Here is a 27,447-nt window from a genome sequence, read left to right as displayed (position 1 = left end):
TCACATGTGGAATGGTGTAAACAGCTGATAGCTGCAACCATTTCTAGTCAGATTTCAGGGTCTGTCCCATCAGAAGGAGTGTCCAGAGACTACAGGGTAAGTGACCTGTGGGGAGCAAATTGGTTTATTTATGGTAAAGGCGTGAGAGATCAAATTCCTTCCTACCTTGATTTTCAGAGTAAGTACTTAAGCGATACCTGAATGTTCCAGAAGTAGAAGCATTTCACAATATATAAAGATATTTTACCGCTGCTCTGTGCTTTCCTACATACTTAGAAAAGTGATACTGAATTCTACAGAATAGAATGTAATAGAGAAAATTATAAGTCAGTGTTTCAAAGAGCAAAAATGAGTTGTCTTTCCTTTTCATCATTGCACAGAAGTTTTCAGTAAGATAGATTAATTGGAGTTTGAAAAGGTTGTCTGTATTCTGAATGACACATGCTAGAATTCAGCTTTTGAGGTTTCACAAAAAAAGGATTGTCTTTGCTACTCTGTAAAGAATATGTATCATCCTTTTTTTTTCTTATATAAAGGGTTTCACCAGAAACAGACAGATTAATGCCACTACCGTTGAATGTTACCTTTTTCTTCCCAGCAACATTTTTGCAACTGAGATAATGATTGTGGAGTTTGATAGGATTTATTATGTTTTTTTAGTGTTCCTCTTTCAGGCTCTTTTATTGTTTTCTGTATATCCAGACAGCCTACTAAACTACCAAGAGTACAGCATAGTCAGCTTCCCTCATCTTATAAACAGAAAAGAAGTTTCACTCGGTAAAAAATCCCAAGCTACTGTTATGTAGACCACAAAATGTACCATCCTTTTTCTTCCTAGATTTGACATGCAGTTTCATGATCTTCATGAAAAATAGGCAGATATAAGTTGTGTCTTTTTTCTTCTTTTAAACTGATAATAATTAGTTTAATAATTTTAACTAACGTGCTGTGTTCAAAAAGTGTGGATGTTGTCTAGATACAATACATTAGCTTCTGTGATTGCAGGTCAAATTCAGCTCAAGCCTGAATATGAATCTACTAAATGTATTTGATCTCAGTCTGTTTAAGAATTCACCTCACAGGGATTGTCWCTGTATTGGCACAGTCAGCAGCTTACACACATAAAGAAGGGTAGCTCTTCCATACTATGGGAGCTGAATTGCAAATGCTTTGGGTCAAGGCGAATGTCTTTGGTAAAACATTGTGAGGAACCTTGCATTACAACTGCCTGTGTTGTCTTTGCCCTGTAGATCAAGGACGTTGTTTTACTAAACTCTAAGTATAAGCTTGGTGTTCAGTTTATCTTTTGAGCTATAATGCATTTCTCTGGAGTCGAGAGCGCTTTTTTCTTTCTTTCTTTTTTTTTTTTTTTCCATTCATTTTTCTTTTTCTAAATGATCAGATTTTCTACTTCAAACTCGTCCTGGATGTTACTTAAAAGGAATAAGTCTTCGGGGCCTAATTAAAATTTTCTAAACTGTGTTTCATTCTCTCTTCATTAGAAATAAAATAAAAAGGTTGAGYGTTTTGGAGTTCCAGTTTTCTGTGAATAAGTTGTATTTAGCTTCTCTCATTGGTGATTTAACCTTTTGTGTTTGTGTACAACACCATGGATTTTTTTAATCTTAGAATATTTACATTCAGGACGAGTGTCTTGTAATGCGTTATGCTTTAAGAAAGGGTTTCCTTTACACCTAACTTGTGCAGAAGTTTGCAGTACTGTCAGTTGCTTAGTACTGCTGCCGTGATGGGTTTACATATTTCCAGAAAATATCTTCAGTGCTGCATGTCTTAAGAAAAGCAATTCCTAATATTTAGGAAAAAGGGGAATGAACTTGGTTTATTTGTACTCTGAGGCAGCAACTAAAACTAAGAAAATTCTAGGAAGCTGCTGAATAAACTTTCTTGTGTAGATACTAGACTTTCAAAGATTTTAATTATTTAGCAGTTATATTTTTTTCTTTGAGTAAATACTGCAAATCATGTGAAATGGTACTGATTTGTGTATGACTTTATGTCACAGTGAGAATATACGTGATTTCTCACTGTAATGTAATGTATGGGGTTTTATCTTGTACTTTTTGGTAGTTTTTTAGGTCTGTCTTATAGTTTTTATTTCCTGTGGTGTCTTACAACATTTTTTGTTTTCAAAATCCAGCTTACAATTTTAGTAATCAAGTTGTTGACATTGAGCAGCAGTTCAAGTAATTATTACTGCTGGTTCAAACTAATTTTCTTGAAAATTCTTCTGCTGCTTGTTTAATATGTATGTATGTTCTTACCATGGAAGTCCTTAACTTCATTATTATTGTAGAATTCATACATATAAAGTTATTCTAAAATTTCTGTTTATACAGTTTAATTTGAGGCATCTTTCCATCTTGCTGTACTCTCGATCAATATTTTGTGTCTTGGTTACCTTTGCTTTTGTCAAGTTGTTGCATTTAGAGAGTATCTCACATCGATTCAGAAGCTCTGTTTGCTTCATCAATTGGTCAGGCCGTTTTGTTGTTTTCTGCCAGATTTACCAGCAACTCCTTTTCTCCTCTTTTTTTTTTTTTTTTTTTTCTTTAAATCACTATGTTTGGAACAACAAGTAAATAGAGCCTTGTATCTCTTAGTGGCTTCTATGTTACTTGTTCTAGAAATATAATTCACCAGAATGTAGCTAGGGAGAAAAAATTCAAAAGGGAGCAAAGAGGCTGCAAATGGAATARTCAAGAACACACAGAACTAGCTCTTGCCTGCTAGTCTTACCGTAACATGGTTTAACTGTGACCTCTGATGTGTGTATCTTCTGACAGACAGCCTGGGGAAAATTCTTGAATGAGGACTTCATCTTAATGGAAATAGCTTAGTTTATGGTAGCAGAACATAGACACCTTAAGAAAGAAAGCTGGGAGGAGTTGTAGCTATCCTTGTTTTAGCACTTTAATCTGAAAGATACACGCTTATAGTTCATAGGTGTTACTGCAGGCTTTCTGTGTTTTGCCCGGATGGATTACTGCACTCTTCTCACAATAACATGTTGTAGCTGGTTAAAAGGATTATTGGGAATAGATTTTTCRATGAGCTTGACCTTTGTGTCATTACCAAAATGAAGTGGCCARATTGCTTTCAGATCAAAACAATTTGCAMATGGGAGCTGCTATGGGTGTGATTGCTTTTTCTTGTTTTCTTTCTCCTGTTTTATTTTTTCAGTTTATACTCTGGAGGTAAACTCTTCTGAAAGTCTGATGAAATAAGATATAATATCTTTAACAAATCAAATCCATATGTTTTGTTGGATAACATCTTGTATTTTAACTAACAGGTATACAGGAGGCCTGATTTACGGGTAAGGTTACCTTTGGCTAACAGTAAACGGCCTCCTCCTGTTTGTCTTCTGTGCTGTGTGGAAGCTTGGTGTGTCAAGCCTTCTTTTGTACTTCTTTAATGGTTTTATGAACCAGTCGGACCGTTTTGCTATGCAGTGCAGCAGCTTCTTCGTCATAGAAATGCTTTATATACATTGCAGTGTTTTTCATGAGCAGTAAAAGTCCATGTGTAAGAGAGTAATACATTTAAATTACGTTTTAAACGTGTTGTACTAACTTCAGTTTTATTACATTAATTTTGACAAAATGGATGCTCACAACTGCAGCTTACATGCTTTGGACTACAGAGCACTGTATTAGCAGCTTAAGTGTGTTATCTGCACTAAAGAATATTAGCAGKAAAAACACTACGTCTCGGTCTACCCAGTTTAAGTAAGATACCAGTTCCTGCTTCATCTCTATTATTGCTGCRGTCGGGCAGCGGAGTTGAAAGTTAAGATTGAAGTTAGACACCGGTACAATGCCCTACATCTTTTAGACGATCATTTTAGAGATTAGACCGTGCTCATTGTTCATTGAAGATATGAAAAACATCTGCCTTGTTTTCTTGTCCCTCTCACTTAGTAATGTTTATGGAGTGAGAAATGATCTGGATAGTATTCTGACATTGTTCATGAAATGTTTCTAATGCTTTTATTCAAACAAAGACCTCTTATTCACTCCCAAACTAACAGATCACATCTGAATGATGTCTTTTTCTAATCAGTTGTTTACATATTTGAAAATGTGTTCAGTCCATCCATACAAATGCACATTTTTTTTTAATAGATAGCTCTTGAAATAATTGGTTTGGACTGAGGAACAAAGCTTGATTGTTTCCCTTCAGCTTTTCATGGTTCTTTACAATGATGTCTTATTTCTGAATGATGTGTTGTGCTTCTCTCTCCTTCATTTAATTCAAAATCTTTTGGTGTATTCTTTTGTCCTTCTTTCACTTTTCTTGCAGGGATCACAACATCTGCCTTTCTTTAATTCCAGAAACATTTTTTAATAGTCTAATTTTAAACAGGTACTATTTTTCAGAATACCATCAAGACCTAATTGTTAGGAGGCCTTTATCTGAAATTCTTTCCAAGTTTTTTTTCCCCCAATATCATACAACTCTCTGATAAGTTAATGTAAAAATATGAATCATTTGTATATTTTGCTGTCAGAATTATTTTAGGTTCTCTAAGGTTGTTGACTAAGTTTCCAGTAGCAACCCAGAAGTTGCTGGAAAAACTGGTAAAAATATAAAACTGAACTAAACACTGRATTTAAACACATTTTACTCAATATAGCGTTTTTAAAATTGTCTGAATGCCTCTATTTGACATTGAACGGCCTTGTCCTTGAAAGACTGCATGAATTTTCCCCTAATGCTACCGTTGCAAGCTGTACTCAATTTCTTCTATTTATAAGCATGTGGCATACTTTGAATTCATTTTCTTTCCTGTAAGGTTGCTTGTCTGAAAAAGACAGTACATACTTTTATGTTCCTACGTGCCAACCAGCAGTGGCTCCTTTGTGAAGAGGGATCTAAATTTCCCATTTCATGTTCTGCCAAGTAATATAAAATGGATAGTTCTCATAACTTGCAGTCTTTTCTGTGGAAAGAAGTTTGTAGCACAGGCAGAAAATGTTCAGTAACTAAACTGAAGTTGAAGTATATACTGTCTCTGTAAGGAATAAGATTTTAAAAATCAGAACAGGAGAGATTCTGTCCTTTCACCTGTTGTCTGCATGTTTTTCCCCATTACTTTTCTCCTTCCCTACTGCTGCCTCATGCAATGCAGGAGATTCAGGATGGACACAATGGCTATCATTCTGAAGCAGAAGCTGATCAGGTGGCAAGTTTTACTCATCTTTCATTCATTAACTATGTAGCAAGGTACTAGATAGTAGTATTTGTACAGCACGTAGAAGTCTTACATATCTCATTAAAGAGAACCCACGGGAGGCATTTGGTATGTTAACTGGTTATCGGCTGGGTAGAGTCTTTATGTAAGGTGATGTAATCTAGATTGTAATGCAGCAGTTAAGTTGCAACCTGACTGAACACATTTGTTCCTCTAAGTATTGACTAAGTGCCTATATATCATTTTTTATTTTTAAATTGGTGCTAAACATAAAATGATTTTATTTACCAGATAATAAAACTGAACAAAATAAATTTTGAGATATGTCTAGAAATTATATTTAGATATGTCTAAAGAGATATGTCTAGAAATTATTTAATGATGATTTTTTTTAAGGCAAGGAAAATTCTACAAATGATTTGTTTGTAAAACAAAGGAAGAACATTTTATTGTAAAATAGCCTGTTATATCTACTCTCAATTCAAGATGTAAAAAATTGAAACCTTAGCATCTCATCATATAGATCTGAGAAAGACACTTTCTCACATGTCCCTGAAAAGTCCCACAACCCTTTTATTGCAGAGTCCTTGGTGTTGTAAATGGTAGCTGGCAACTAAGGATCCAAACAATCAGGCTTGTAATCGTTCAGGAATGAGGCCACTTTTCTAAATGAAAACTGAAAACTAAATGAAAACTAGCCCTTACTTTAAAATCTGTATTTGTTCTGCCATATTTTGTATTACCTTGTTCTTAATCTGACCTTTTGGATCCAAAATTCCTGTTATGGTCCTCTTCCAGACCTGTGGCATTCTCAGTAGGGCATTGATTCAAGTAGCTTATGGTGGAATGGTCCTAATATCTTGCAATCAAAAGTAAAAGTTGAAACGAAAAGTAAGTAAGGCTTCCGCCATGTGATTCTCAGATGAAAATATTTCAGTGTTAAATATTCAACAYTGAGTAGAAAATAAGTTAGTAAAAGCTTTAAAATGTTCCTGAGTAGATAAAATACCCCAAATACAACCTACATTTAGCARAAGACCGCACTATTCCAAAATTGAGCTGATACTATTGCTCATTATTTTTGTATGCTCTATATGTAGCTAGCATGCGAAACTACTTCTTGCATAAATGCTTAGTTACTAATATGTTACTAATATGCATGTCTGTGTAATACTTACAATATCAAGCTTAGTTTTGTTTTTTAAAATGGCACTATTTATAGTAGAATGGTGCTTTGGAAAAGATAACTCTTGTGTTCCAGTAATCCCATAGTAAAAGCACTTTGCATCAAAATGCATCAATGTAGTGCAGATGAAAAGTGAGATTTACTCCTGGTTTTGGCTTTCTGCCAGGCACTGCGGGATGGAAACAAACTAGCACAGATGGAAGAGGCTCCGCTTTTTCCTGGAGAATCAATCAARGTTATTGGTAAGCATACTATTGAGTGCTACACTGAATGCTATTAAATCACTAATTTATTTATTTGTAATCAGGATATTTTTATTCATAATAGCACATGATTTGTTGTTGAGTTTTGTCACTTTAGTTTTTAAAGCCATTTTGGATGAGTGGGTTTGATGTGGATTTCTTTTCTTTGGCTTTTAATCCAAATGTAAGCCTGAAAGGTAAATCAATTGATTTGATCCATATAGCCAGATTAATTATTTTCATGGGTTAGTTTGTTCCGCGTAGATAAATTAATCATGYAGTTTGTATTTCTGTGAGGGAGCTCATCCACAGCTCTCCGCAGATTCAAACTTCAAACTTGTGGCCGCAAAAAGGATGAAACTATCTAAAACTTGGTATCCAGTCCTTAATGTCTCTTTTTCCCTTTGGTCCRTGTTGGCAAGCTGTGTATGAGCAGCACAGTGTTTGGCAGAGAAGAATAGTGGCTCTATCAGTCAGATTGAAGTTGAACATATGGGCATATCACTGAGTAGCAACCTCTTGGGTGAAGTGCAGGCTGCTTTTGCCCCAGTGGAGGGACAAGAGCTGCCTCTGAGCTCTGTCCTAACTGCTTGGGAACTTCCAAGCAGCTATGGGGATGAGGAACTTCTTTATTTTCAGCTTTTTCAATGCTAACAGTTCTTGAAGAATATCCTTTTGTGTACAGTCCAGTATCAATGTCCTTTGGTAACACAGACCTGCAGAAATTCTTGTTATTTTGAATAGATTTTGAACAAGTATCTGTATTAGTAAAACAAAGCTTTGTTTGGTCTGTCTTCCAGCTAAAGATGTTATGTATATCTGTCCATTTATGGGAGCAGTCAGTGGCACACTGACAGTGACGGACTTCAGAATGTATATCAAAAGTGTTGAAAGGGTAAGACTTCACTGTCTGTATTTGTGTTTCTTCTGGGTAAAAATTTAGCTAAAGTGGGTTTTAGAAATGCCTCAAATTTGGTATAAATGAAGTATGACGTTCCACAGAAGTCTGTTAAGCAGAAGTTATAAATGAGACAAGAGGAACAGACATAAATGATAGTACACTGGGCTTCTAATGCAACTAAATCAATTTATTTTATGTTTAAATTTCAGGATCCACCCTTTGTTGTTGATGTCCCCCTTGGAGTAATAAGTAGAGTCGAAAAAATTGGAGTACAGAGCCACGGGGACAACTCATGTGGTATAGAAATAGTTTGCAAGGTATGGAGGACAGGGTACAACTCCATTAATTTTGATTTYATTTTCATTTGCTCCAACTATTTTGCCTTCGTGTTTATTTTAGAGAGCTGAATGCATATACGCTGGTTTTCTGTTTGCTCTGGGCCCTGTTTTGAATCTTACTTCATCTAGATAATTCATTTCAATTCCTCTTGTGATAGTATGCAGTATTAAACACTTCTGCTTTTTGTCACAAGAAGGAATTCAAAGTAAGAATGGTATTTTTATGTATGTAGGAATTCTAGTGACAATCCTAGTCATCTGAAACAAACAACTCTATTCTGATGTGGGTTAGATGATATCAGTTAATTAGTGTTGTATATATGCTTTTTTCAGCCATTTTTTTTTTTTTTTTGTATTATTGTAGGTAAATAATGTGACTTATTTTTCGTAGGATATGAGAAACTTGAGGCTTGCTTATAAACAGGAAGAGCAGAACAGATTGGAGATTTTTGAGAACCTTGTAACACGTGCRTTTCCTGTTTCTAATGGGCTGGTAAGTCTTAAGATGTAAGGCTCTCATGTTTTYGGAAAGTGATAGAGAAAGAAAAACACTGTGTAACAAACATTAAAATGTTGATTCATAAAATACATTATGAAGCTGACAGGTTACTCCGACATTGTATCATCTTTGTATTATGCTGCATCCTGCTGTCCCTAAAATTATCTAATTTGTATATTACCCTTGAGATTTAGATTCCCCTAATATTGCTGTTTTAAAACGTATAAAGACAGACTTATACTCTGCAGTAGATAATTCAGTCTTGAAGTTCACTGCCTAAAGAATAAGTAGGTACAGTTAGTCACTATAAAGTGCTCTTTTGTTATGTTTGTCTGTGTAAGGAACTGGTTCTGTTAYTCTGTTGTTCTTATTTCTGTTCTAGCACTGAGTTGCCCAACCTTGATAGTGAGAGCTTAGGTATAATGTTAAACAGTTATTAAAATGCTTCATTGAAAATCTTAAATGATTCTCTGTTGAAGCTCATCTTGCTTACAACCCACTAAAAAATAGTTTATGCCTCTACATTCTTGTTTTTAGCCACTTTTTGCATTCAACTATAAAGAGAAATTTGCTGTTAATGGCTGGAAAGTGTATGATCCAATGGCTGAATATAAGAGGCAGGTAAGTTAGACTTGGTGTATTATTTTTCTTTCCCGGTGTCCCTTCCATACAAAGCCATTTAATCAAGAAAACGATTTTAAAGAAAGCTCAAAAATCTCAGTATTGGCTATAGGTAGAAACTTAGCCAAAATTCATGTTTAGGTAATGAAATACAAGTGGCCTGTCTTTGAGAGTGCTGCGCATTCAGAAGCTCTGCTAAAACTGACAGTTACCTAGTGCTAGAGCATATGTCTTAATATACATTCTCAAATCTGCCTTTTCCAAGTGCCGTTTTTGAAAATATAGGTATTTTGTTGAAATTGTTTTTGAGTAAGCATCATTAAACAGAAGAATAAACTTGTTTTGTCATTGTAAATCTATAGTCTTCTGTCTGCAAAAATAATGTTGTTATTTCACCATGTGATCACTTCTTATCCTAAGTATGTGGCCTATTCAAATAGTTATTTTGCAGAATAATTTTAAAGGTAATTAGTATAAATCTATTCTGGTRTTTTGATTTATGGTACGATATGAAGACCTAAAACGAGTGACTTATTTAAATGAAAAACATGGGCTCACGTTAAATAAAAAAGTATGCAGCATTTCCACGTTTTCAATGCCAAATCCAGGTATGTAGAGATCTAACCTGAAAAACATACAAGTGCTTTGCTTTTGTACAGGGCTTGCCCAATGAGAGTTGGAAAATATCCAAAATTAACAGCACCTATGAGCTTTGTGATACATATCCAGGTATTCTTGTTGTGCCAACCAGTGTAAAGGATGATGACCTCTCAAAAGTGGCAGCGTTTAGAGCAAAAGGAAGAGTTCCAGTAAGTGAAACTTTTACAAGGAGTATATAATGGCCTATGTATTTATAGCATATACAAATTAACAGAGTTCTTTTAGTTTTTTATGAGGATAATGGGCATAGTCTCTTCCTAAAAAGAGAGTAAAGAAGGAAGGATTAGACTTGCTGGGTTTAGAACTAAAGCAAGCTACTCATTTGAGAGAATAATAGCTTGGTTATTGTGCTGCGTAACAAATTTGTGTTTGGAGTCAGCACGCAACAGGCTACAATGGTGTCTTTTGCTACTTCACAAATTAACTTGTATTCTGAGTTACAGAATGGAATGTGTGACAGCCATAAAGATTTCCTGAGATTGGATAAATTAACAGATTTACGTGTGCTGGATGGTGACAGTATTTGTGCTTTAGATCTGCCTAGGATGATATAACATTAGATAGGTGTGCAAGTCCATACACTTCCATATGGAAGCAAGTTTTCTTCCTCCATTTTACCTTTTTTTCTGTATAATTAATGACATAACAGACTTTGTTTTTATCAGAAATAAAAGCAAAGWTGTTTAAAATTGCTTTATATTTCAAGCTGAACAGATTTATGATCAGTGGTGCTAGTGTGCTGATAGTATTTGTCAGTATGTAAATAAATGGTCAGTTTATCYATAAGTCTACATGTTTTTTTGCCAGGAAATTATGCCATGTATGCATTGTGATTATCTAATTGGACTATGGCCTGCTGCCTTTACATTGGGATAATAAGCTAAAATTTTTCTCTTTAATTCCAGGTATTATCCTGGATTCATCCTGAGAGCCAAGCAACAATAACACGATGCAGTCAACCATTGGTAGGCCCAAATGATAAGCATTGCAAAGAGGATGAAAAATATTTGCAGACAATAATGGATGCCAATGCTCAATCCCATAAACTTATCATCTTTGATGCCAGGCAGAATAGTGTTGCAGATACAAACAAGGTAGGTTGGTTTAATAACTAGCATTAATCTTTGTATCTTTATCACAACTCTGGAGAGTGCCGAAGAGATAAAGATAACTTGATGTGAAAAGAGGTAATAAAAGGTAAATTAAAAAAGAGTATGGAAGAAAGTTGAGTTGTTCACMGCATTTTAGGCTAGGCTAGCAGGAGTTCAAGGCGGTATGAAGATAGACCTGAGAAATGATGCACTAATCTCCATAGAAAACTACAACAATGTGGCCAAATGTATCAGTAGCAAAAAGTGGAAACGGGGGATGTATTATTAAATGCAGCCTATTCATTTCAGGATTTATTTCATTTGTGAAAAACTTAGTGATTTTTTGGAAAAGCAAATGTTAGTAATGTTCTTTATTCTAAAATAATTTTTATCTCTAAAATCCTAAAACCTGACTAAAATAACTTYTCTGGGTTTATACTGAAGTCTGATGCACAGGTTTCTGTCTTTGTTTCTATCTTTTGAATGGCAGGCAAAAGGTGGAGGATATGAAAGCGAAAGTGCCTACCCAAATGCAGAGCTGGTCTTCCTGGAAATACATAATATACACGTAATGAGAGAGTCACTGCGTAAACTTAAAGAAATAGTTTATCCTACTATTGATGAAACTCGATGGTTGTCAAATGTGGACTCTACCCACTGGTTGGAATATATAAGAGTAAGAGCTTTTGATGTGAAAAAACAGTTTTAAACATTGTTTTTACTTGAATTTCAGAAAATACTGCTGAACTTGTGTCTAGATTTAACTGTATCTTTAAACATGATCTTGTAAAAAAGCTTAATTTTAAAATAGCCACTTCACATTTTAAGTAAATTACATACCCATTCCAGCTTATTTCAGCTTATTTCTGTTGAGTTAAGGAATGAGTTAATTCCTGATAGCACAGTGTGGTATTTAGTGTTGGAAAACACTTTATTCTCCTGAGAGAATACTTGTGAGCAGTCCAGGGTTATCCCTGCTTTTTGGAAAACTGCCCTGAGAACTTCAGATGCTGTTTGAACAACTGCCAAAGACCTCAGTTTAAATTCTGCAAACTTTCCCATCCTTCCCTTCTTCAAAGCAATGTTAATGTTCATGTATTGGAGGCCTACATTTTCATGGACTACTTATAGCATGTGCTTTACTGGGTTATAATCTGCTCTATTATTTAACATAATCTTAAAGCAAATCATTAGCATCTTCAGTTTTACACTCTGTTTTATTAGCCTCTGAAATGCTTTTATAAATAGATTATTTCAGTATCACATTCACTGCCCTGCTTATGATGAATATGGATGGAGAGAAATATGTTTTATTAGCAATTGGCTCAAATGTCACTCATGCAAAACAGGTTTTGGATTGCTTATTAGTTTTACTCCTTGATTAGTTGATGCTTGCTAACATCGGTAGAAGAACCAGCAGAGGGAGCATACACTTAAATTAAGAATTAAGCAAATATGATGTTTTGGTAAGAGTTTAACTTGCTTGTTTTCTTAGAGYTGGAATATTCTAAAATGGCTTTGGGAATATGAATATCTAGAAACTGTTTGTTATCAGTCTGGCTTGAAATCTGTTTGAAAAAGTAGAGATTTGGGGCCCAAAAATCACCTTTACAACTTGTTTTTACATGCCAGGAAAGGGAAAAAATGCAAGCACTTTAGAAGATATATTTTATGTTGCTAGAATGCCAAGACAGGAATCCCTTCTGTGGTGCTGTTCCAGCTGCTTTTCATGAATTTCTCAGTGCCATGGCAGGCCAAGCTATGGAGAGGGCTCTTAATAGTAGAGAGATTATTCAAGCTAAAAAATCTTAGAGGAGATAGAAGATTTTTGTGGGGAGAAAAATAACAGGTTTACCGGAATGGTCTCATTCCTGTGCCCTCTCTACCCCTTTACTCCCCAGAGTGCTTCTGAACCCAGGTTATTAGCAAGATAAATACTGTGTGAGCTTCACATACTAACAGGTCAGCGCAGCTCCCAGCCAGCAGTCTGTTTTCATTTTTTGTATTTTGATTTTGGAAAGCTAGATGGTTTGTCCCTCATAGAACTGAAAGCTGAGAAAGAAAGAGATTGTTTGCTGTGAGAATTAATTTTGCAAACGTTGAACTGAACCTATTCAGAAGGCTGAAGATGATAGTGTTTGTTTTATTTTCATAATGATAGAGACTTTCAGATATAAATTAGAGAAGGGGTTCCCAGCTTCTCTTTCTAGGTGCTACTGATAATGAACAGCAAGTGGGTAAGGACTGTCTCCTGGGCAACAGATCAYACATCATTTAGAAATTGGTTTTGGTTTCTCTATTGCTGTGTGTCACAACTTAGAAATCTGTAATCTAAAGCAATGGTGTCAAGATAGTTACATATTTAATCTGCAAACTTGAAATATAGTAATTCAAGATTATGAAATTCTAAATTCTTTGTGGAATGTTGGTATTTAATACACTTGTTTAATTTGTTTATTTAGATGCTTCTTGCTGGAGCGGTAAGAATTGCCGATAAAATTGAATCTGGTAAAACGTCAGTGGTGGTGCATTGCAGTGACGGCTGGGATCGGACTGCCCAGCTCACGGCTCTAGCTATGCTCATGCTGGACAGCTATTACAGAACTATCCAGGGATTTGAAATTCTTGTAGAGAAAGAATGGATAAGTTTTGGACACAGGTTTGCAATGGTAAGCTGAAAGAATGAGTCTGCGGTTTGTCCCTTTCAAGGCTTTATATTTTGCATAACATTTTCTCATTTAGATAAAATTGCTGGAGTTATTACTCTGAGGACACCCTGTTCACTTAAACCATGGGCTACTGGGGAGATGGGATATAAATTACTATGATTTTTTGTGGGCTCTGGCTGTAGGGTGGTTTAGATGAAATGTCATGTTGTTAAGACTGCTAGATGTAGAATAATCATTATTCTGGYACCATCTCAGTAAATAGCTTCTAGTTTTGCCTGTTGGCAGAAACAAACAGCCGTACCCTGAAAGATGGGGAGCATGGATCTAGGTAACAGTCCAGTCCGCTGTGTAATCTGGGGAAACTGAAGGGCAGCAAAGGGGTCTGACAGAGAAGACTCTCTCTTCTCGATGTCTGCAGCATCTGGAATGAAAACTGTATGTCCGAATAATGAAAAGAGAAAATTAAGATACACACAAAGCAAAAAATTTCCATTAGCAACAATAGAAAAGTAATAGATTAAGTTGCTAATTATCCTCAAAGATATGATACTTAGTGGTGGAGACACTACCATTTCCCCAAACAATGGTCTGTCAGAAATGATAGAAGTTTCCTTGTGATACCCTCTTGAGATTCCTTCCAATCAGCATTTTTCGCCACTTCTCTAATATGCCCAATTCACGTCACTTCCTTCCTGATGGATTAGAGGACATGCTAATGAAATAATGAATGATACAATCTATTCCAAAATATGACTATATTTGGAATTTTTGAATTAATGTGCATTTGAGGGCTCAATGGGCCATTCACATGAAAAACAAACAAACAAACTCTGTTGTTCAGACCCGTGGGGACTGCTCTGTTGATTGAATGCCTTTCTCGCCCTGCCCAACTGCAAAGGCAAATCCATAAATTACTACTGGGATGCACTTTTTCTTGGTGGAAAAAATGCAAGTTAGTACTGCAAAAGACATGCTTCTCATGCTGATTTTTGGGAGCACGTTTAAGAATTACTGAGCTTTGAAATGTTGGGATGGTACTGTAAATATACTAGACAGAAATGAAAATATTGCTCTCATTTCCAGCGAGTAGGACATGGAGATGATGACCATGCTGATGCAGATAGATCTCCCATTTTCCTTCAGTTCATTGACTGCGTTTGGCAAATGACAAAGCAGGTAAGATTCCCAAGAGTATATTCCTGTGAGGTGTCTATTCTCGTCTTGGAAATGTATTTCTTGTAGGAGAACACATTTCTTCTCAGAGCGGCAGCATGTTTGGATGAAGCTACTTGCACAGAGCATGTACTGTAGGGAAACTTTGCTAAACGGAGCTACAGGGAGCTAGAATAGAAGTATTAATTAGAAACAAAACGCCAAGAATTTGGCCTCTGAATGGGGGATGTCTTTGTAGTTGGTGTAGTGTTTAAGGTTATAAAATATTAAAATTCTCAAAATTCTCTAGACAGGCTTTGATCTTAATTTTCTTCTTGTTTATACCTCCATGAACATGAACTTAACATTTTTATATGCTTTCTATAGTGCTGTTCTTTAATGAGATTACCAAAGTAACAAATGAGGAATTTATTTCTAAGTAATTTAGAAGTGCTTGACCTTTCCCTCCCCCCCCGCCTTCCCGTTGAAGCCTAATATATAGATCTGTGATATTATCGTAAAACCTTCTTTTGCAGAAGCCTGTGTGGTATTTAATTTGATTTGAGGAAAGAAAGGTGAAGGTGTGAAATCTCATATGACGCTCACGCTGCCAGATCCTCAGTCGTCTTGTTCTGAATGTGGTGCTTGCAAACTTACTTGTGTTGTACTTTCCAAAACTTACATTTAAAACAATCAACTTCTGTGTTTTATGGAAGTTCCCTGTTACAATAGCAGAATAGTAACTACTGTCCAGAGTCCCTTGAAACCTTTCTCTTTCTGTAGATCTCTGTTTCAGCATTATATGCTGTTGAATACGGCTGGAGAAAATGCATGAAAAATGTTGTTCCTCTCAGAGGACTGTTAATAACAATARGAAAAAGCAGCAGTCTTAAGCACCTGATTGGAACAAAAGTGCTCTGGGGAGATCTTTAATTGAGAGCAGTCTCTTCTCATTTTGTGATCTCCCCGGCTGCCTCCTATTTCTTCCTATAAACAGTTGAGTTCCCTCTAGTTTAAAAGGAAAAAAAAAAAAAAAAGAAGAAGGGAGGGGGATTGGGGACTGTGGAACATTTTGCCAATACCACATCTGTTCAAAACCTGGATTCAGAAACTGTTCTGAAATTCATGTCCAGCAGTGGCATTGAAAAATCATTAATGTTAGAGCAGGAAAAATTGAAATGTCATTCTTGGAGAGCTCTTGCCTACATATTTTTCTTTTTCTAGCTGACTTCAACACCTAGAGGTTATATATGGAGACTGTGATTGCCTTGGGAATGGGCTTGGGAAAACTAGAATTCTATTTTACCCCTATGTAAAACAGTGCTCGTAAAAGAGTGCTGGTCTGAAGCTTTAGATTCGATGGTAAACATACGTGAAAATGAGGGGAGGGCAAAATGCAAGCAAAGTTTTCATGGTCTGAGAATTACATCTTAAAATATTCAACTTAATATAGTGAGAGAATTTCCAATTTCCCACTAAGATACAATTTTCTGTATAGCTTCAGACAATGAAACTTCATATTTGACAACCGTATATTTACCTGAATATTTTCCAGTCTTGATGACACACAAAATACAGTAATAGAGAAMTTGAGAGGAGTGTATTGATAGCAGATTTTTAATAAAAATAAAAAAGGCAGTGTTTTCCCTTCTCTGTTTATAAATACTGATGATTTTGAATAGTAAGCAGTCTCAAATTAGAAACCTTACAAATGATCTAAGCTATTTCAAGGAGATGAAATACTGATGCCCTGTTAAAAACAAAACAAACCTGTAAAATTTGCTTGTAGTATTGTTGTTTAAGTAATATCTTCCTAATGATTAGGATATGTTTAAAATTGGTAGAAATTTGTATCCTTTTTAACAGATAACATCCGTTGCCAGAAATGCATTATCACTTTCAATAAAATGCTCTGTTAAAATGTCGAATATTCAGTGAAGTTAATCCAGTTCAGTTCCACAGTCATAAGATTTATATAGCAAGCGTTTCAACCTTAAATGTTACTGTAATGCAGAATGAGTTTATTAATCATAAAATKCAAAGGCAATTTGATTTTGTATGACTATGAATCATATGCTGCTTGGCGTTATCAAATAAACAAGAGAATTTTTCTGGTAGATRCTTCCTATACCAAAAGAAAACCTGAGAGCAGTAGCATCAGGTGAGAGATTTTAATGAACTGTGTGTTCTCTCTAAATTAGTGAATTTGATAGAAAGAAAATTTTCATTTGGGGAATTTTTCCACCTGAATCTTCAAACAGACACTAATGGGCTTGAAACTACAGAGGGAGGAATTTTTAGGTCAGTGGTTTTTTAGCAGCAGTAATAAAAGCTTTACAGTCTCGATACATCAGCTCCAACAGTACAACTCTTGTATCCAAAGATGGTATTTCAGTGATGCGCTATCACTTATTAATAAATTAGTCAGCGTGTAACCACTGATGTATGGAAGTTTTTGAATATGCTTCAGTGGATTGGAATAGCTACCATGTTGGTGTCTGTCTGATTAGTACGGACCCGTCACGGTGCAGAACCCCAAAGTGACAAGGCTCATTAAGTGTTTCCAGTTAAAGAGAGTTCCTTTAGGAGCAGCTTTGTCTTCAAAGTTATTTCCAAATATCGCTTTGGACTTTTGCAAATTATTTTTGTTCTCAGGGTCTGGTTGCTGCATTGGATTGGGAAGAGGAGTATTTTKGGGTTTATTAGAGCTTTTGAGTCACTCATATCCAGGGTGCCGTGGATAACTGAACCAAGTCTGCTGCTTTCTTCATGCCTGAAATATAGACTTGAGATTTTTGCATATAGGAAGGAATTATTCATTATGAATCTGTAACACCTATTTTTAGCCCTCTGCAAAGATTTTCTTCAGTTAGGAACAAACAAAATTCAGTTCATTTGTCCTGAAAATCATTCTCTTAAAACAGTCACATTCAAGGTAGTGAGAGAAAGATTACTTTTAAAATTTTCTTTTAATCTTTTTAAATTGTTTTTTTCTTGTACAGGTTTTTCATTTCATCTCTGTGTTTGAGACTGCCGTCATTCTGGGTGCAGTTATTTTGCCGTGTCAAGCCACTGTCATACGTAGACCTATTATTAAATGTGATTAAAGAAGGATCTTTTCCATGAATAGGTGGCAGCCCATGCAGTTTATGTTGTCTTCTTTCATGATCTTTAAAGCACTATATATAAAGATACCTTTGAAAGTTTTTTGTGTTCAAATTTTCTGCAGTTTTCCTAAAAGATTTCCAGTATTTTCCTATCATGAATAAAATACCTAGTAGTAATTAGTTATTGTTTGTTGGAATAGGAAACAAAGCTCTTAATTGCTCTCTTTTTCCCTTTCCTCCCACCCAGTTGTTTGTTCTCCTGTAACAAGACAAATAGAACATGTTAAGTTCAATATTTTTGTTGAGCTGGAGCAGGATGCTGTCAGGTTGGGTTCCTTCTGATGAATTGCTTTGTGTGAGTGTGTAGYTTTCTGTACAGTTTCACTTTAGATAATGATTGCATGCATGTATTTTAATATACTTGCAAACCTTATATTCATTATGTATCTAAGGAACATTATGAAGAAGCACATGGTTTAAAGGTATTAATGCAGTGCGAATTACTCAATTGCTGAGTTTTCCTGAAAATAGTCACTAAAGGGAAAAAAATACGAATAACTTCACCAAATTTCTTATTTCAGTTTCCTGCAGCCTTTGAATTCAATGAATTATTTTTGATAACCATTCTGGATCACCTTTATAGTTGTCTCTTTGGGACTTTCTTATGCAACTGTGAAAAAGAGAGAGTGAAAGAGGTAAATAACTTTTGTATTTCACATGCTTAATTTTTTGGGCTTATTTGGATGTGCTTGGAGTACAAGACTAAAGAACTTTAAATCTGCTTTTTGGATATATTTATCACACAGACTTAAACAGCCCGAATATGAAATTTTCATGGTCTGATAAATACGTACCAAATACTCCATTAAGAAATGAAGTACTGCTCAATTTTCTTGAATTATTATTCAGAGAGTTTTTTTTTTCTAAGTTCTACAAAATCCTCTTCCAAAAATTTTCAGGCAACATACAGGCTTTTAAGTGTATGTTATCAAGTACTGTAACTTTTGCTTTTTCTGAAGGGATTCCTGTGGATGAATTTGAAGGTCACTYTAGGACATAGTTTGATGGAACTTGAGGTTGAAGACTAAGAGGACATTTAAAATGTATAAATGAAATGCTGAAGATAGCACTCTCTGAAATACTCTGAATTTGGAAAAAGTTTTTTTTTTTAATACTTGCTAATATTTCAAGTGCAGTTTTACTTACTTTGGGGTTTATTTCTCTAATACTTTATATTTTTGTTAAAGCGAGTAACTATTTCTTGGCACATCTAGCTTTGTTAATTTGGTGGTTTGTGTGTCTGCTTCTGTAGGTGAAAACTGCATGCATATACCACAAGATGGAGCTAAGTAACGTGTTCTCAGTAAATGCATGGTTTCCAGATTGCTTTTTTTTTTTTATAAATCATTAGTCAGATGCARTTCTCAAGGATGTGCAATTTAAGACACAGCGGTAGTAAAAAAAACATGTGTTATGATACTGTAGGAGAGTAAAATTGCAAAATGAACCTAATTTTAAATTCAGATTTTAAACTTTGATCCAACCATGTTTATGGTGTTTAGATTTTAGCTAATGTAAATTTYACAAGTGCAAATAAAGCTAAAATCAGCATTTAAAATTAGTATTTGGATATATAGGACTGAATAGTGGGGGTAGGAGAACAGAATATTTATTTCCTACACATGATGTTTTGGATCTTCCAAATTGTATATTCTCTTATTTTCTCCTATTTTGATTTTCTTTTCAGAGCTAATTTAATATTAAATCTTTTTGATTTAGTCAGTGTGTAACCATACAGAGAGTGCTTAACCATACCTACAGTGGCTGTAGACGTAGCTGTTGTGAGTAGCAGAGCCTTCTTTTGCTCAACAAGACCTTATCTCTGAAAATAATGTGCTTGAATCTCCTTTCTGAGTTAACTGTGAGAGGGGAGAGAAGTTAAAAGTTTTGCTAAAGCTTTAAGACTATTTAATGACCAGCTACTGAAGGTGTTCTCAGAGGCCTGATGTTTTGTAACAGATAAGGTAATCTTCATAGATGAATTTACTGGTATGTAATTAATGTCCTYCTGTTGTAAGCTTTTGCAATCCTAATATTTAACTGTTTTCGTTTACTTAATCAGGAGGTAAACACGAAGACTGTATCACTGTGGTCCTATATAAACAGTCAATTAGATGAATTCACGAACCCTTTCTACGTGAACTATGAAAACCACGTCCTGTATCCTGTAGCCAGTCTGAACCACTTGGAGCTGTGGGTGAACTACTACGTCAGATGGAACCCCAGAATGCGCCCTCAGGTATGAGCTTTCACTTGACTGCTGTGTTTTCTGGCAAAGTGCACAGCTCAAATAAACTGCTATGATAAAACTTGGTAAAACAATGTTTTCATTAAATTCATCAGCGGAAGAGGAGAGTCACAATATCACTTGGTTTGGTTGTGAAAGGTGCAGATTAACAGTTGTTGTTATTAGAAGAATATTTTTATAACTCGAGCAGAGGTCATTACTGTGTTTTCTATATTGCCTTACCCTTCTTATATGGTATAGCTTTGTTAAGATTTTGTCATTTGCTAACAGTGATGTAGAGTAGCAGTTTTTAAAGCTCAGTTTAAAGCTAGTTTTTAAACTAGCTCAGTTTAGCAACTCAGTTTATAGATACTCTTAATGTCCCGTCTTCTAGATACTTGTTTTCAACTGACCTTTTTGTTTTCAAGCTGGCATGCTAGAGATTAAGCACTTCTTATACGTATTCCTCGACTCATCCAATGTTTGTTCTTTTAAGTAATGCCTGCTATTCAGATAAATCTCTAAATCTCATCCTGCAAATATTTCTTAGGTGCTCCTGCTTAGAAGTCGGAAGAAAGAATATTCAGTTTGTGTCACAGCTATAATATATCTGAGGGTGCTGCACAGCCTCTTTATTAAGTTAACATCCCAAGGTATCCCCAAGCGTATTATGATAAATTACCCGTATTAAGTGACTGCTTGAAAAGGGGCTTTCATCTTCTAGCAGTTAGAGAGACGTGAGTTTCAAATTTATTAGACACCCACAAGTCAGAGGCTGTTGTAAAAGATGGTGTTCCTAGGTGAGCTTCAAGGGCAGTACACACAGAAATATGTGTGTGTCTAAGAAATCCCTTTTAAAGTACTGGAAGAGTCTGGATTGCTTGCTTTCTTGTAGTTTAATTGACATGCATTAATGTCAGTTTATTAATTGGACTTAATTGGGATCAATAGGCCCTGAAAGTGAGCAGGCTTAGTGTGTTCTGCAAACATATGTGAAAGCCAAACCCTGTCCAAAAGAGATTGAGAGGTGGGGAGAAATGACAGAGTGAGAAAATACCTTGGCTCTCATGTTGTTGGTGGCCAGCAGTGCTCACTGCTTCTCTGTCCCGCCTTTTGGAGAGCGCTCTGGGTGTATTCTTGTATGTGTGTGCCACTTCTCTGTGGTCTTTAAGAACAGATCCCTCCAAATAGCAAAGCCACGTAATTGATTTCCAGGCCTAAAGTGCTAGTAAAAAATAGTAAAATCTTATAATCCTGAAAAATTGTCCTCACTCTACTTCTGTCTTTTAGAAGAGCTAACATAGCTTTGTCTTACGAACGTGCATCGTGCCCTTTCACTTGTTTTCTCTGGTTTCTGGCTTGAATTTTGTGTCATGACAAGTATTTTGAAGTACCACATTTACTTGGAAAGATTTCTTGAAAAAATTATGGTTGTTGGTTGTGTTCTTCAATCTCATTATAACACCTCAGACTTGTGCAGATAAGTAAATAACAGTTTATGTAATTACAATTTACAAAGTTTAAATTCTTCTGGTTTTGAGCTGCCAAGTTTCAGATCCTATTAGCCCGTTCAGTAGCATTCAGATCATTCAGTAACAGCAGAAAGGATCATCACCAGCAGGCTTTCACTAACCTTCGGGTAAAAAGATTTCTTAAACAATCAGTGGAGATAGTTTAAAAAAGGTGGATGAGGGGGACACATCTCTAGCAAAAAAGGCAGCTTTGTTGAATACTTTTAATGTGCTTCTTTTGTTTTTCAGCTGGAGTAACAGAAAATGAAATATTTAATGTTAATAAAGGGAATCTCCAAGGACTAGCAATTCAAGTTAACTTCATGCTGTTTCATCAGCTACAAAAAAAAAATCTTAGGAAACTGGAAAACGTTTGTAGTTTTTCAACAGGTTTTCTCAGAAAAAAAAAAGCAGAAATGATTAATACGTGAATTAAGATAAAGGGAAGATAAGAAAGAGAAAATAAAGGAAAAGCTTTTTAATGTAACCAAAAGGGATGTTTGATACCCTTTCTCAGCTAACTTTATATTATGAGAGAGAAAATACATAAAAGCAAAAAGGTAGTGTTTGATTTCAGGCAATACTTGAGATTTGTATTTTTAGCTTTATTAATGAATGAGGCTTGAATTTTTAAATGGGATGAGAGAAGTTAATCATCCTAGTTTATTCACTTTTCTGTCTGAGTTAGGTAGACATCACCTTTATTTCTCTGTTTGAAAACTGCCATCTGAATACTAGCTGGATGTAAATATTTCTGTTTTGTTTTACTCTCCTTGTCTCCTTAGACAGTAATACAGTATGGGAAGGTGTGATCATATTCATCAGTGTATTAGGACATACAGAATTTAGAATTTTCCTATGCTCTGTAAAGACAAGTTTGTGGAAATATATGTTGACCTTAAGTTTTGGAGGAAGCTGAATTGGTGTATTTGGTAGTTTGTGTGGGTTTTTTTTTTTTTTTTTTTGTCAAGATGCCCTTTTTAGAGCAATGATTGTATTACAACAGATCCTGACAAATTAGGTGACACACAGCTCCTTTCCAAAGGTTCAAAGCTCAAGTGGCTGGGAAGTGGACTATGTGGACAGTTCTACCTTAAATGGGGACATCTCGTGTGGATTCCCTTTTCGTGAGTTGTGCTTCCGCAAGGTCATTTTAATTCTTAATTGAAATAAAATGTTCCTCGTTTTCAGTTTGCAGGTTTTGCATCATTATTGACTTCTTGTCTCAAGCAAACTAGATAGATTTTAGTCCTATTCTATTTGGATTTATTGATTGGGAAGAGAGTTTTCAGGTTTGTCCTTTCTTTGGACTGGACTTACGGAAGACGAGCTCTTCCATTCAGATCCTCTGTGGCTACCGGCTTTCTCTAGATTGAATTGGACATGTTATTTCAGGATAGAAAAGAACATACCTGAAGTTTAGCATGTGAAATCTTCCTTTTTTCAATTTCACTGTTGTGATGTAGATTGAGTCCTGGAAAATACTGTTTTCTGTAGGATCTACCCCTCATTTCATGCCAGATTTGGAAGCAGCAGGTTGCAGGGGGCAAGACTGCAGAGAAAGCCCGGGTTGTCCTGTGGGCAGGAGAGCAGGGTGCAGCTCTAGAGAAGCAGCAGGGCTTTCCCTGGGCCTTTGCCCCAAGATTCCTCCGTTAAAAGCCAGGCCACTCTGTGTGTGCTCCTTGTCTGGTGGTGTCCGTCTGAAACCCAGCAGCTGAATCACTGAGTTCTGAAGGGCTTTCCTGAGATCCAAGGTGTRCAAAACGAGGATGTGCTTCCTTTGGTTCCCTGTGTGCAAAAGTGGAGTCTTACTGCTTCTGTGCCTCATTAGGATGCTGCAAATATACATGTTCTTCTTGACATAAGATGAAAGTATAGAATATCCATAAAGGAACTTCAATTTATTAAACAAAGGTTACTTATTTTCAACATAAACTTTTATGTGACGTGATTATGCATGCCCATCAAAAATGCCATTATTGTTGCTTAGATAATTTATTTTAAGGTGATTCTGTTATTTGAGAAGGAAGCTTTGGGAGAACAACACTTTTATCAAAATTTGGAGCATGCAGTTTCCTGAACTTGGCTCTGGGGGAACGCAGGAGGCAGCCCCTCTCCTCCTCCTTTAAGCTCCATACAGAGCGAGCTGGGTCTGCAGCACCTTCTATGCCGTAGTGAATTCCCCGAAAGCCAATTGCAGGATCCTGCTTTTCACACGTGTGTGAGTAGCGTGTGCTGAAACACACTGGATAATACTTAGTTGAAAGGTGTCGAAGAGAAATTGGCCTGTTACACTCAGTGATGAYTAAGCTGCTCAGAAATCAGGTGTACAAATCTCCTGTGACCCCAGGCTTGCGTGACTAATGATACCAATAGCTAAATCATTCTGTTACAGACCTTAGTGTTCCAGGAAAATGTCTTCATAAAGAACTCGGCAGCAGGAGTGTAGGAGGACAGGAGTTTTACTCACGGGAGGACAGTGCTAATCCCAGAGGAAAATCTAGATCTTCACTGAAGTTCAGATCCCCCCTGGCATGTGTGACAGCCTCCTGGAGAAACTTCATCGCTGAGCTCCGTTTGGATGTGTTCATAGGTGTATGTATTTTGTGAAGACTTCCCTCTGGAAAATGAGGTTAACTTTCTGTAGGAGGAGGTTTGTGTTTGGCTGTCGTCGCCCTTGCGAAAACCCTTGTGTGGTGCTCGCTGAGCAGGACTGCAGGAAGGGAACGGATTCACTGCAGGGCAAAGGCAGGACGCCAGGCTTCTGCATCCCGTACGCAGGAATAACGTGCAGTGCTAGTGTGCACTGAAAATTCTTCTGAAGATGCAAAGTTGCACTTCAAAAAGTGCCCTAGGGGCCTTAATGGAGGAGTTGACGACTCCCAGGGTCCTGGGGCTTTGTGAATGGACTGCAGTTTCTGTTCATGAGCTAAACCGCAGAACTAGAAGGAAGTTCTGGGGCAAAAAGTGCTTCCCTTCGCCTATGCAAACTCGTGCTTTCAAGCTAAAATGCAAGTACATTTAGAAACAAAATTATTTTTTTTCTGTTTCAGAAACACAAATGTTAGATTTTGACGATCTAAAACTCCATATTTCAGATTTTGATACTTTCTTTAAAAAGTCTGAATTCACAAAAGGGTAGAAAGTGACTAAGTTGGAGAAATTGGAGAAAAAAACCCCACATTTCTGTTTCTTAGTATCTTCTTCACACAGCCCCATTTCAGAATTCCTTGCCTAGATGTTACAGCCTGCCCTGTAATCACTTGTGAGCAGCAGGAAGGGATGACAGTGCAAATCTCTTGAGCCTGACATTCCGGACACATCGGGTATGAATAAACGAGTTGGTGTCTAACGACCTTTAGGTTTCCCAATTCTGCATTTCTCCACGATTGTCYTGCCAGCCCAGTTAAATTCTTTATCCATCTTACTCCTTCCAAAAGCTGTAAACAATTCCGAGTTTGAAGAATAAAGTAAATTAAAAGCAGTTGGCAGTCCAACTCTTTTGGCTGTTCTCTGGCATTTGGAAGAAGAAGAGGTCTCCGTGCTTGTCTGCGATAACAGATCCAGCTGCAAAAGAACAATGAGAGTTGGGTCTTCTTGTGCCCTGATATAATTGAACACTCGGGGCAAGAGTGAAAAATTCCCTCTGCAACTCAAATAAAGACCCTTGGCCAAGAGCCCTGGTGTTTTGGAGGCCGCTCGTGTCGGCTCTGCTCGCTGCTGTGCGGGGCTGCTCGGCGCGTGTGGTCCCCACCATGGATGCGCCGCTGACAGACCTCGCTGCAGGCCGGGCGGGAAGGGGCCGGTGTCCTGGAAAGGTGCCCGGGGGAGGGAATGTGTCAACGTGCCCCGCTCGGAGCTCCAGCAGCTGGAGTCTCCTCCCTGCTCGTCCTCTAGGCCGAGCTCTAACAGGGATCGCGCTGCCGCGTCTGACCGCAACCTCTGGAGTTGCGTTTTGAAAATCTGCCTCGACAAGAGCTCCTCAGGCTAAATCCGTAGGGATTAAACTGGGTGACGTTATCCTTTTCATTGTCCTGACCAAAACACTAAATGCCAGCGCTGTAAATTCTTCTTATATAAAAAAAATCTGTCCCAACAGGCAGAAATGRCAAATTTCTGGGTAGAGAAGACATTTTAAATTCATCTGAAAACGGTTTTGATAGCAAGGGATAGCAGTACATGTATTGAAATAATTTGATATCCCATCAAGTCAATTTACACAGTCTTTTGAGCTGTTTTGCTAACTGTGTTAGGAAGTTTGCTGAACTTTCAGATGATTGAAGATTTGTTCTCCCTGAATATTGATATAATGAAACCCACAGGCGTTGGATTTCTTGTGTTTCAGAAGAAAGCTGCAAAGTGGTTGCTTAAGAGGAGAGTTGATTATCGCCATCAAAGTAGCCTTTTCTTTCWTCTTCTGCAGGTTCCAATCCATCAAAATCTTAAGGAACTACTCGCTATCCGGACTGAACTTCAGAAGAAGGTTGAAGACCTGCAGCGGGAAGCAGCTACCCGATCCATTTCCTCCTCCTCTGATAGAGGTTCCTCTCCTTCGCACTCAGCCACGCCGGTGCACACCTCTGTGTGAAGTGTAACACAAGCCACTTGTAAACCCATTTATGTCAGGTAATAGAGGAGGGCAGAAGGTTCCTCCCATCCCGCAAGAACTGTGACTTACCATTGCTGTGATCTACTTGCCTTACTGTGTGTGGTGTTATCAAGATGAGGCCAAAAGAGCTTCAATAGACGTGACGTATTTTCTCGTTGGCAGTTCCCACGCGTGTTTGGACTAGCCAAATCCCCAATTGTGAAATTAACTTTGTTTTGAGCAACTAACAACTTAACCATGCTGAAAAGGAATCCATCCGTCAGGCAGATGAAAAAATTACCGGGATACCAGGCCTGGCTGAGAGCCTTGGAGGAAATGCCACGTGCTGATGCTTACACGTAAGCAGAACCCTGAAGTCCTTCTGAACAGGAGCTCTTTTTTTTCCACCCACTTCCCTTTTTTTTCTTTTGATTAGCACAACTTTTTTTTTTAGGTATTTGATGCACTTGGAATTTGATTTTAAATTAAATGTTTTCCAGTGAAGTCAGTTTTACGTCTTGACTAAATATGCCATTAAAAGTGGATGAAGTTAAACTGCATTCGTCTAGTATACCCACTGATTTGTATGATGTAATATATTTGGTAAAGCATGAGTTTTAGTGGTTTTTTTTTTTTAATGTCTTTTGTACAAGTTTAAATAAAGTCTTTAGACTGTTTAGCTTCTTGTTCAGTTTCAGCCTCCCAAGTAAGGGGAAAACTTAACCATGTCACGGTCTTGTACAAAGTAAAGGTTGTTTTCTAGCAAATGGTAATATTTTGGGTTGGAATGACACCCAGCTGTGTAAATTGTATAGTCTGTATAGCTCCACATTTTGCTAAGCGTGTTTTATTTGAAAGTGTACACATAAAATGCAATGCTGTGTCCATTTATGTACATGTGTATGTGATGTTAAACATATGCATACTTCCATGTTTTTAAGCTGTAAGTACAGAAAATGGATCCTGCCTATCCAGACTCTTTTGAAGACCTTAACTTGTAATGACTTTGTTTGACAAAGTTTATAAATAATTATGATCTTAATTGGTTTTCTTGAAATAAAGCCTGGTGGCTTTTTTGTTTTGTAAACTGCTGCATTTTTCTGGAAAGTGAATAACTTGATCTGTATATTCATACAAAATACACCTCCTCTCCTTTGCTTTAGCTCCCTGAAATATGTTAATATCATAGAGATTTGATTACTGTTCTGAGTAACCTTTCAAGTTATTGCTCAGTTGCTGCCTTGAAAGGCTCGGACATGGTGCATGCTGAAAATTTCCCTTTGCTTGTTTTGCTTCTCTGTTTTTTGAGAATCTCTTTCTTCTCTTCAGGCCCTTTGAATACAGCAGCTCTGCTTTTTGGCTCGCTCTAGTATCGCTGCA

At 36.7% G+C, this 27,447-nt stretch overlaps 1 protein-coding gene across 4 annotated transcripts; it reads left to right on the top strand.

The window, feature by feature from the left end:
- On the top strand, nt 1–26,493 carry MTMR1 (myotubularin related protein 1). 4 transcript variants are annotated; one of them, XM_026038946.1, is made up of 15 exons: nt 1–96; nt 5,153–5,203; nt 6,568–6,643; nt 7,444–7,538; nt 7,754–7,861; nt 8,274–8,375; nt 8,919–9,002; nt 9,662–9,811; nt 10,568–10,756; nt 11,244–11,429; nt 13,216–13,422; nt 14,506–14,598; nt 18,263–18,376; nt 19,804–19,980; nt 25,903–26,493. In XM_026038946.1, exons 3-15 carry the CDS (start codon nt 6,598–6,600, stop codon nt 26,065–26,067), a joined length of 1,716 nt encoding a protein of 571 aa, XP_025894731.1. In that variant the 5' UTR covers nt 1–96; nt 5,153–5,203; nt 6,568–6,597; the 3' UTR covers nt 26,068–26,493. The 4 variants fall into 4 exon arrangements, with proteins under 4 accessions (XP_025894731.1, XP_025894732.1, XP_025894733.1 ...); XM_026038947.1 differs by lacking the exon at nt 5,153–5,203 and adding an exon at nt 3,314–3,337; XM_026038948.1 differs by lacking the exon at nt 5,153–5,203.
- The last annotated feature ends 954 nt before the right edge of the window (nt 26,494–27,447 follow it).

This window comes from Nothoprocta perdicaria, unplaced genomic scaffold (assembly GCF_003342845.1).
Source record: "Nothoprocta perdicaria isolate Ctin4 unplaced genomic scaffold, notPer1 scaffold_22, whole genome shotgun sequence".
NCBI classification, from domain to species: domain Eukaryota; kingdom Metazoa; phylum Chordata; class Aves; order Tinamiformes; family Tinamidae; genus Nothoprocta; species Nothoprocta perdicaria.
This window is presented reverse-complemented; position numbering and strand designations above follow the sequence as displayed.